This window comes from Culex quinquefasciatus, chromosome 2 (assembly GCF_015732765.1).
Source record: "Culex quinquefasciatus strain JHB chromosome 2, VPISU_Cqui_1.0_pri_paternal, whole genome shotgun sequence".
Taxonomy (NCBI): domain Eukaryota; kingdom Metazoa; phylum Arthropoda; class Insecta; order Diptera; family Culicidae; genus Culex; species Culex quinquefasciatus.
Genome location: NC_051862.1, coordinates 216,189,325 through 216,200,422, shown reverse-complemented (window position 1 = coordinate 216,200,422; position 11,098 = coordinate 216,189,325). Strand labels below are relative to the sequence as shown.

The window sequence follows — 11,098 nt, the reverse complement described above, 5'->3', positions numbered from 1 at the left end:
TCAGCAACACTGATGATTGTCTGCGAGAAAGATAACGTGTACTGCGTTACATTTTTATCGCAGCAACCAGGTTATTTAGCTGTCAAAAATTTTCACAATCTCTTAATCAACAATGTGAATTTTCAGACGACTATCGCGGACCACATCCAGTTAAATGGAAGTGTCGAAAAAGGACCAACTTAGAGCTGTCTAGGAACCCACCGGGTAGGCCAAGTTCCGCCAAAGAATATCTGTTTTGGATGTTTCATGCTGGCAACGCTGTTGCTCGAACTGACCAAGTTCTCACTGGAGTTGTGGTTTCGTGTAAAAAATTCCAAATTCCAATTCCAACAGAGTTCCAGTGGAATTTTCAGAAAAATAAGCTTTTTTCAAAGTGAAAAGTTGTGTGAAATTGTTTGGAACAGTTTCCGTGGCTGTAATATTTGTGGCCGAATGCTTGGTCAGAACAATTTCTGTGGACAGTTTTTGGGGGAACGACGTAACATACCACTAGAGAAATATGTTTAGTAGATGGAATCTTTTTACTTCTGTTTTTTACTTCTCAATTTTCATTTGTAGTCTTAATCTTGGGACTACGACTAACCTCAAGTAAATAACAAAATGATGACGCTATGGCAGTTTTTCCTGTTTTTTTCCTCTGTTTAATAAAAAACTGCGAAGAATGCATGGCATGCGTTTGTGAGTGAAGAATCCCTAAAAATAAATTGCTGTTCAGAGACAACCCCCTCCCATCTCCACCCTTTTGCCTTCTTAACACATTCATTTTCCTTCACAAACACATTTATTTGTAAGTAGTGCGGACAACCGCCAACTACTCATAAAACCATAAAACTTCGAATAGGACCATCTTCGTCAGATTGCGCTCCTGGATCTCCTGGACGTTGGGCAACCTGTCTTGGTTAGGCAATAAGATCTTGCCTAATCCACGGGCGGCAATTTGAGATAGCGCAACAAATACCCTGAAGGAAGCATAGTTTTTGTCCCACCTCATCATTTGGGTAATCCTGAGGGCACGCCTGAGGGACACTTCAGGCATATACTGGATTTTAACTTTTAACTGCTTCCCAAGGTCTTTCAAATTACAAATAAAAATCATAAAACTTGAATAGAACAAAATCACAAATCAAAGTCTTCAAAACCTGGCATTTGTCAAAACAAACAAATATGAAAAATCCTGAGTTTACTATGATTAAAAATTTTCCTCATCAAACCCGTAACGCTCAAAACATAACGCTGAAAGACACTACCTTTCCAAAGGGTATAAAAGTAACGGAGCCACAAAATTAGACTGCTTTTGTTTGGACTGTTCTCTCTGGGTTACTCTGTGGTTCAACATTCTATTATTTAAAATTTCCTAACTACGCGACAAATTCCCACAATCTACAATCTGCTGTAAGAATTATCAAAAATATATCTTGCTCGACTAATATGCTTTACGACCGCTTCACTTTGCTTCCTTGACCTCTCACATCACATTTCTTCCCGAAAACAATCTTGAAACCTTTTCTCATAGAAACCAAAACAGCTAAAATCATCGCTCCAAACACGAATATCACATCCCATGAGTAGTACACCGCCATTGACACCTCACTTCCGTACGATTTCTCCAACCTTCGGGATCCATGCGTGAGGACATTCTCGATCGACCAAACTGCTTGCTCCAAGGGGGATAACGTACGATGACGGAACGCTGCCGAAACGGCTACGGCCGAGTCGCGAACTCTGCAAGTTAGAAACACATATTAATTCACAAGAAATTTTAATTTTGTTGAAACTTACTCCTTCCGAAGACCTTCCTGGATGCAACCGTGCACGTAATCCGGATCGATCTTGTCGTAGTGCATGATGACTCCCATTCCTCGGTTGACCAACGCCATCGCATTCAAAAACTGATCACCGTAGATCGGCATAACTACAACCGGCACAGCGCAATGGACGGCTTCCGACACTCCGAGCAATCCACCGTGACTCAAAAAGAGGCGAACATTCGGATGACACAGGACATCCCTCTGAGGAAGCCACTTCCTTACGATCACGTTCTTCGGCATATCCTTCGCGTTTTCATCCTCCCATTTCCAGATAACCTTCATTGGAATCCGCTTCAGTGCACTCAACAGAGCTTCCCGTTTCGCGGCAGGAAGCGTCGATGCGCGTAGAATCGACCCGAAGGAAATAACCAAAACACCCTCTTTAGCATCGTCCAAAATGCGCTGAAGATCGTCAGGTAGCGGCTTCGACGGTCCGATATGAACTCCACCGACTTCAACGACCGCTGGAACAAGCGGTCGAGCTCCGCTCAACGTGTAGTGCTGATTAACCAACAGCAAGCTGGTATTCCGCGCAATATCCCGAACATCCGGCACTCCTTCTCCGAACCTTCCCGCCAATAATCGATTGTCGTTCCACTCCACCACCCGATACAGCAGCTTGGTCGTCCTCGTCACAAACCAATTCTCAAACCGCTCCAGGAAGCTCATACGCTCCGAAAAGGTACTAAACTCCGACGGGATGTACCCGGGACTGTCCGGAAGACCCACGCGATCGTAGTGCCACGGCATCAGAGCGCAACTGCTCATACCGACAAGCGGAAGTCGCAGCACGTGACTCAGCCCAAGCAGGCAATCCGTGGAGAAGAACTCCGTCAGCAGTAAATCGAACGGCTTCCGCCGATGTTCGGCCAGAACTTGGTCCAACGCCGGCGAAGACAGGGCAGCTTTGCAAGTCTCGTGTCCCCACATAGCCAGCGAGTAGAACTCCTTGAAGTTGTCCATGAAGGTGCGTCCGGAAAAGTCCTCCATGCTGAACGCGTTGGTCACCACTTTCTGACCCTTGAACTCGTACTCGGTGAGATTCGCGTGCGGTTCTCCCAGTCCAGGGAAGTAGCTGACAACCGTAACTTCATGGCCAGCTTCCGCGAGTCCTCGCACGATCGGGTAGAACACCTTGAAGTGACTCAGCCCGGGGTGTCCGAACAGACCTAGTATCCGATGACCGGAACCAGCTTGTACGAGAGCCGCCAGCAACACCAAGACAAGTCCCGATGCCATCGTTTAGTCGTCTAGTGGGGTTCTGTCGAATGAATAATGGGGAGGTGTTAATGCGACGAGCAGTTAAATAATACTAAGCGACTAAGCCGGCCGCGGCTGGAAGTGGTAGTCGCCCGTTGAAATCGATCAAGCTGAGTGTGTGTGACGGAGCGAAAAACGGGAGATTTGATAACGACTCGTCGGAGGGGACATGATAAGAGGCTGATGATGGGTGCAGCAGCAGAGTCATTTTGTGGGGTTTTGGGTAGGTTGGCGCCCTTCAAGGGCGGCAAATGGTTTTGATGTTCATTTTTGTCACCTTTGTCACTTTTGTCATTTTTATCATTTTTGTAATTTGTGTTTTTGTTAATTTTGTATTTTTTGTCATTTTGGTCACTTTTGTCATTTTTGTCATTTTTGTCATTTTTTGTCATTTTTGTCATTTTTGTCATTTTTGTCATTTTTGTCATTTTTGTCATTTTTGTCATTTTTGTCATTTTTGTCATTTTTGTTATTTTTGTCATTTTTGTCATTTTTGTCATTTTTGTCATTCTGTCATTTTTGTAATTTTTGTCATTTTTGTAATTTTTGTCATTTTTGTCATTTTTGTCATTTTTGTAATTTTTGTAATTTTTGTCATTTTTGTCATTTTTGTCATTGTTGTCAATTTTGTTCTGCATGAAAAAAGTTTAAAAAAAACTTGTTTGTCAGGCACTCAATTTCGAGCTCTAACGATGTACTGAAAAATTATTGTTTTATAAATTTTAGTGCCTCTGTCTAACCGTGTAGTATAACAGTTTTGTGTAAACAAAAGGACCTTCCCGACGTATCTTCTCCGCCATTTGCCACCGTGCAGGGTTCTAGGAAACCACGCGTCCTCCTCAACCTGTCCAGTAAAACCAAAGTTCCGACCGCATTACTATCACCCCTTTCGGATGTCCAGCCTCGCCTACGGTTCCTTCTGCGCCACCTGCTGCAATCTAATCCCGCCTGAAGCGGAACCGTTGGCCTGTTCCGCTTGCTCTAAACCGTGCTGCTGGAAGTGCGCCCGCGAGCCGGCGGAATCGGTGTCGCTGTTTAACGCCCCGGCCGTCATCTGCGTGGCCTGTGACGCCGCGATGGATCTTCGTGGAGGAGGGAAGATGGTGCCGAAGCCACCGTTGGAGCAGGGATTGCAACGCTGCCGGATGCATCCGGAGCGGTTCCTGAACCTGTTTTGCTTGACCTGCCAGGTGCAGATCTGCTGCGACTGTTTCGTCGTGCAGCAGGACCACAAGCGGCACACGATTGACTCGATCGAGGAGGTAGTTTCGGGTTGATTGTTTGTGATTGTGATTCATGGCTTGCTTTGTTTTGACAGGTTTACCGACAGAAGCTGCTGGAGACGGTGGAAAAGTTCCGGGAGATTCCGAAGCGGCTGAAGCTTGTGGACTGGGAGGCAGTCCGGCAGGTCGAGGAAAATTTGAAGATTATTCAGGAGATGGAGACGCGGATTTTGGGTGACATTCGGCAGCTGTTTCAGCAGCGGACGGCGATCATGCTGAACAAGACGGCCGAAAAGAAGGCGGTTCTGCAAAAGACGAAGGACTTTGTGGATCGGACGGAGATGCAGCACCGGCAGACGCTGGAGAGCATCCAGGGATTGAACACTAACGACTTTCTGCGGCTGCAGGCCGCTTTGAACGCGCGGTGCGAAAGCATCCTGAAGGATGTTGGCCAGCTGCAGGTGGAACCGGTTCGTTGGGATGACATCGATTGTGATTTGCTGCCCAGTTGTAAACTGCAGCCGATCTCGCTGAATCTCCCGAACGGTGATGCTGCCAAGGAAAAACACGTCCAAATCCAGCTGATTGACGATTGTGGAATAGTTTGGAACACGACCTTCTTCATCGGCGGCCAATCGTTGGCCCTGGAGATGAAGCCGAACCGGCAGTTGGACGAGTTTCACTTCAAAGCCATCGTAGAAATGTCCCACTCGAGTCAGATCAAGGTTTCCGGCAAGAGCTTCAGCTTCAAAGGTTTCCTCGCTAAAAACGAGCTAATCTCGCTGCCCAAGCTGACCTCGGGTGGGTACCTGACCGACACCGGAGACCTGGTCATGCGGCTCGGAATTCGCCCGGAAAACATCCTAGAGGAATCGGACCTGCTGAAGGCACTGCTTGTGCAGCAGCGGAAGCTAAACAGCCAGCTCAAAGTGGAAAACGCCACCCTAAAAGATCAGAACTTTGTCCTCCGCGGAGACATGCTTCGTGTGAGCAGTGAGTCCCAGCAGAACAAAGAAACGCTCGAAACACAAGTGGTCGCCCTCACCCGGCGGCTCAAAATGTTCCAGCACAACTCGTACGTCCACCACCAGACGCTGCAGGTGCGTCCCCAAACGCCCATCAGTCCGGTGAGCCAACCGGAAGACGACAAGGAAAAACTCAGCTCGGACATGCAAATGTTGCGCACGAAGCTGGACGAGATGAAAACTTCCATGAAGGCCATGTAATACTCCGGTCGTGAGCGTCCTATCACCAACCAGTAGCTAACATTTCCGCCCCCTTTTCAGGAACCCCTTCGCGATCGGCAGCTTCGAGATCTACCGCTGGTCGAAGGACTCCAAGTTCTACTCGCCGCAGGTCGCATCCCACGTCGGCGTCACGATCTACATCATCGTGCAGCCCAACTTTGCCTGCGAAAAGTCCTCGGACGTGAACGCGTACGTGTGCTGGGCCAAGGGACCAAAGTTGCGGTGCCAGATCTTCATCGAGGTGGTGAACGAGTTCGAGGACGAGTGCGTGCGCGAAGATCGCGTGTTTGACTTCTCCAAGGGGACTAGCTTCACCTGGAAGAGCGTCATCTCGCACTACAATCTGTTCCGCAGCGACGGATTTCTCAGTGACGATCACCTGAAGATCAAGTTCGGCGTTCGACCCGCCGTTGAATAGTTGTTTTCTTTTTTTTTTGTATTTTGTTGACCAGCAGTGGCAATTGAGGAAATTGCAATCGAACTGCGAGTCTTTTTTTTTGTTAATTATTTTCTTTGACTTGATTTATTCACGTTCGAGACTGTGAATTGTTCTTGTGAATTGATAATACTGGAAATAGTCGATATTTCCTTTCGTGAAGATGTTTTATGTTCCCTTGACGAAATAACAAAATAAAACCGTAATCTGTACATTGATCGGACGAGAAGAAAGTGAGAGTATTTAATTTAATTTGTCCGAGGAGGTTAGCCTTAAAATGTGATGGTTTAATTATAAATTATAATCAAACTTTTTTTATTTTGTAAGAATCGGGGATGAAATGTGTACCGTTCACAGAATCCTCTCCGCGGTAAACACAACGCTGTAGGGCTGGCCGCATTAATTTTTGCAATACATTTTCGTTTTCGGATGTACTACAATTATTAATAATGACAAGAAAAGTGCTTTTGGCGTAATCTAATCACAAGACTTTCTAGCATGCTTTCATCGGACTGGCTGCGTTTGTGTTAGTTTAGATTAGATTAGATTAGTAAGAATTGGGGATCTAAGAATGTATTTTGCTTGACAGCTCATTCCAAGCTTAATCCATAGTAAAATATGGCGCTGTATTTTCATTTAAAAAAAAAAATAAAAAAAACTAAACCAGAAATGGAAATTTTGAAACACTATCATTTTTAAATTGTAAATTTGTGATTGTGCGAAAAAAAATAATATTTTTTTTTGAAAAGATTTAATTTTTAAATTCTTTAATATTAAAATTCAACAAAAAATATATTTTAAAAGATGAGAACTCAAAATTTGTGATACATACACTCAAATTTTAACATTCTTATTCTTAAATTATTGAATTTTTCAATAAAATAAACACTAAAATTGACAATATATTTGAAATCCTTAAATTTTATAGCTCTAACATTTTTAAATTCTTACATTTCAACATTTTAAAATTTCAAAATCATTAAATTTCAATAATCATTTATTTCAACATTCTTCTTCTCTTTTGAAATTCAAAAATTCCTAAATTCTTTAAAAAAAAAATAATTTCTGAATTCTAAAAATAGAGAACTAAAACAATCCTTTAATTTTATAACTCTAAAATTTGAAATTTCTTACATTTCAACATTCAAAAATTTTGAAATTTTTAAACAATAAAACTTAAAAATAAAAATAAAACTAAAATCTTAAATTAAAAAAAACTTCCATTTAAATATTGTTCATTTGAAAAATTTTAATTCTAAAACAAAAAAAAACTTCAATTCTAAAACTCTAACACTCTAATATTCCGAACACCAAAATTATGACACTCTAGAATTTAAGTATTCTATAATTCTTAAATTCTTTAATTTTAGAGTTATTTAATTATAAAATTATTTAATTCTTGAATAAAAAATCTAAAATTGTCAAATTTTAAAATTGTGAAATTTAAAAATTCTTAAACCCTATTTAAATATTTTAAATTTATGAATTCTCAAAATCGAGAACTGATTTTTTTTCCAAATTCAATCTTTAGGACGCGTTGGAAAGATCTTTTGATTACGCATCCAACAATGCCTCGCATGATTTCCGGTCCGGACATCATGTTCATGTTCAAATATCTGAGATCCGCCTTCAAAAAAGTGTAAAATAACGCTTAAGTGGTTATAACTTTAGATAGGGTTTTCAGATCTCAAATATTTTGGACGCATTGAAAAGGTATTTTTATGCAGAAAGATTTTTCAAGTTTAAGAATTTTAAAAATTTTAATTCTTTTAATCTAAAATTATTATAATTTTAAAATTTTGATATCTTCAAATTTCAATTTCTATTGAAATCTTGAAATTTTTCTACATTTCTGGAGTTTTTTTTTTTTAAAAAAAAGGTCATATAAACCATATTTATAGGTTTATAGGACCTTTTAAAAAAAACTCTGGATTTGAATTTTAAAATGTTTGATCTGAATTTTGGCAAGAGATAATGTTTCTCTCTGGTTTATTTTATGTATTCTGAACAAAAATAAACAAAAATCGACCTTTTGATTTTCGGCCATCAAGATCCCGCGTTTTGAGATTCGGCTTTATGAGGCACCTCTGGATTATCACAATAAAAAAATCAAATCAAATTATTCGCTCTACAGCATTGCCTTGGCGTTCTCGATTGCGTGATTCCTACTCGAAACTAGGTGTCCGAAGGCTTGATTGTTGAGGCAATTGCAAACCTCTTTATACACATTAGCTTCCATCCACCCCGGGATTCGAACTGATTACCTTTGGATTGTTAGTCCAACTGCCTACCAGTGACTACACCGAGACAGGACCCAGGGAGACGACTCCTACACCTGGATTGAGCTAACGACCTAACCCTCTAGGTTAAGACCGGGGCCAACATTTACTTCCCCGTCCGACGGAAGGCGTGGTCAGACAAATCTCGTCTCGAAAAATGCCACAGGGACCGTCTGGGATCGAACCCAAGCCGACTGGGTGAGAGGCAATCACGCTTACCCCTACACCACGGTTCCCGGTATCACCATAAGTACATTGAATAAAAACAGTTCGATCAAATTAAGGGAACTATACCCTTTCTCAGCCTATTTTTATTATCGGCCTATCAGCACTTTGATCATGAATTACAGCTTAAATAAAATGTTTTTGACTGTTCCAAAGTAATAAATAGCTCAAAAAGAAAAATGAGCAAGCAACTCATCATTGTTGATACACCTGAAAATGTTGATTTAATAGCGGGAAACGGCACAAGTGATGAGAATTGGTCGAACGGCTTAGGGCATCTCCACCGCAGGGACCTAATTGCGTTGCAAAACTAATTTGGCACCCGCGTCAAGCCCACCGCGGTACTTGTGCGAGAGCTAATTTAGGTTCGAGTTCATCCGTGTTCATCCGAATCTAAACAAAACTCAGGTTAGCTCCGGGATCTACCGGGAGCAAATCGTCTGACGGATGGTTTTTTCAAGCAAAACAATGTGATTGGGCCAATGTGAGTTTGTAAACATAGAGTTTATCCTGCTCACGTCAGTAAATGTTTACATTAGGAGTGATGATTGATTTTTCGATATCAATTATTCGAGTTTGGAGATATTTTCCCTTCCGTGCTGCAAATTTACGCATGAAAAATGACTTTTGGTAATTTGGGGTGATGCAGTTTAGTTTTTTAGGTCAGCTTGGGGCTGTGTTTGTTTAATTTTGGTCAACGCATTGTCGATCTACTACCGGACATGCAAGAGACAAGTCATTTGTATTGAGTAAAAAGCAAAATTCAAGCATAACATTTTAAATAAGCCAATACGGATTTGAAAACAAGCAATCCCAGCAATCCTGTTCTTAATTTCTTGAATTCTTAAATTCTTAAATTCTTAAATTCTTAAATTCTTAAATTCTTAAATTCTTAAATTCTTAAATTCTTAAATTCTTAAATTCTTAAATTCTTAAATTTTTAAATTCTTAAATTCTCAAATTCTTAAGTTTTTAAATTCACAAATTCTTAAATTCATACATTTTTGAAAGCCTGATTATGAATTCAATTTTTGATAAAAATGGTGTTTTTGAATATTAGAATTTCGGGTTTTCGTAAATTTATATTTTGGAATTCCTTAATTTCAGATTTTGTAGCATTTGTTATTTCGACATGTAATTTCTGAATAAATTAAATACTTTAATATTAAAATTATTATTCAATTCTGCATACTTTTTATTTAGAATTTCCAAATTATTTTTTTTTACTATTGAGTTTTTCAGTCAGTTAATAGATATTTGTATGATAACTTTTAAGTTTGTTTTCACTCACTTCATTTCGATCCGTGTGGATCAATAGGACAGCACACTGGACTCACAATCCAGAGGTTGCTGGTTGGTACTAGAAATAGTTGCCGACAGCTATAAAGACAACTTCTGTTTTTACTCATTTCGACCAAAAAACTATATCTGTCCATTTAATTTCAAAATTCTGCATGAGATTCGGCGGGGATTTTCAATATTATTATATCGAATACAATATTATTAAAACGTTTGTGAGTTTCAGTCGCATACAAAAAGGAAAATTCTTGAAATATATTTGAATTTTAATACATAATTCAAAAATGTTTAAATTTTCTGTGATGATTTGCTTATATCAAATATAGGTGGTTGATTATTTTTTATTTATAAAATACTAAAAAATGGTAAATATCACAATTTTTCAATTTAATAAATTCGTTTTGAACCAAATTACTGATTTCTTGAATATCCATTCAAATTTGATAATCAAAATAAATTCAACTTCAACCAAACAGAGACAAATAATTCTAAAATCTCAGAAAACATTAACCACCGGCAGCTCGGGGACTTCTCGAGCACCTATCTTGGCTACTCGACGGATCCCCGATGAACTTTTTCTTCGCCGAATGAACTCGAAGGCTAATTTAGCTTTAGCTTTGCTACCCGCGGTGCGAAAGTTGGGGTGCAAACATGTCGGGAGCAAATCGGATGAACTCTTTTAAAAATTTGAAAATGATATTTTATTGATGTAAGTAAACAATTAGGACATATAATGCAACTGGAAGCATGTTCTATCATGCTAGAATGTAGTTTTATTGATTTCGATAAATAAAACGGCTAGAATTTGAAAATAAATAAATTAGATCCCCGCGGTGGGCTTGATTCGGTAGCCAAATTAGCTCCCAGCGGTGCGAAAACGTGTATTAGCTACGGAGCAAAGCTAAAAATGGGGATCCAACCGATAGGTTTGCCACGTAATTAGATCTCTGCGGTGGAGATGCCCTTAGTGTGATTAAAATGGGTATATTTCCCCTAGGGACCACCCGTAAACCACGTGAACACTTAGGGGAGGGAGGGGGGGAGCGTATGGTGATTGACAAGCGCTCCATACAAAAATGAGTTTTTTTGTATGGACAATTGTCCACGAGGGGGGAGGGGGGGTCAGATTACCAAAAAAAAGTAGTGTCCACGTGGTTTGTGGATGGTCCCCTATGTGATTTTTTCATGAAACGATCCGCTTCTTGAGCGTTTTTATATGAAGTTTTGCGTTCTTTCCGAGTTGCGTGCCTTTCCAACATCCCATAATGTAAAATTTAATTATTGATTTAAATCAATTGAATTTATATTCGCAAATCATTTT

At 40.3% G+C, this 11,098-nt stretch overlaps 2 protein-coding genes across 4 annotated transcripts in view; one reads left to right on the top strand and one right to left on the bottom strand.

Annotated features, from left to right (window-relative positions):
• Positions 1 to 1,323: 1,323 nt before the first annotated feature.
• Positions 1,324 to 11,098, bottom strand: part of LOC6036029 (UDP-glucosyltransferase 2) — a 37,552-nt gene continuing 27,777 nt past the window's right edge. For all 3 annotated transcript variants that reach the window (XM_038252171.1, XM_001846080.2, XM_038252172.1), the window contains exons 2-3: positions 1,780 to 3,069; positions 1,324 to 1,722 (exon numbers count right to left, since the gene is read on the bottom strand). In XM_038252171.1, the coding sequence (XP_038108099.1) occupies positions 1,434 to 1,722; positions 1,780 to 3,047 (1,557 nt within the window). In that variant the 5' untranslated portion in view covers positions 3,048 to 3,069 and the 3' untranslated portion in view covers positions 1,324 to 1,433. The remainder of the gene's footprint in view (positions 1,723 to 1,779; positions 3,070 to 11,098) is intronic.
• LOC6036028 lies at positions 3,854 to 6,207 on the top strand. Its single transcript, XM_038252170.1, has 3 exons — positions 3,854 to 4,330; positions 4,387 to 5,513; positions 5,578 to 6,207. The coding sequence occupies exons 1-3, from the start codon at positions 3,962 to 3,964 to the stop codon at positions 5,954 to 5,956; spliced, it is 1,875 nt and encodes a 624-aa protein (XP_038108098.1). The 5' UTR covers positions 3,854 to 3,961; the 3' UTR covers positions 5,957 to 6,207.

What these genes read in the sequence shown, in the direction of transcription:
- LOC6036028 (XM_038252170.1), top strand. Translation starts at nt 3,962, where the DNA reads ATGTCCAGCCTCGCCTACGGTTCCTTCTGCGCCACCTGCTGCAATCTA. An exon ending in CGATTGACTCGATCGAGGAG is followed by an intron (nt 4,331 to 4,386) that starts GTAGTTTCGGGT and finishes TTGTTTTGACAG; the next exon opens with GTTTACCGACAGAAGCTGCT. An exon ending in AAAACTTCCATGAAGGCCAT is followed by an intron (nt 5,514 to 5,577) that starts GTAATACTCCGG and finishes CCCCCTTTTCAG; the next exon opens with GAACCCCTTCGCGATCGGCA.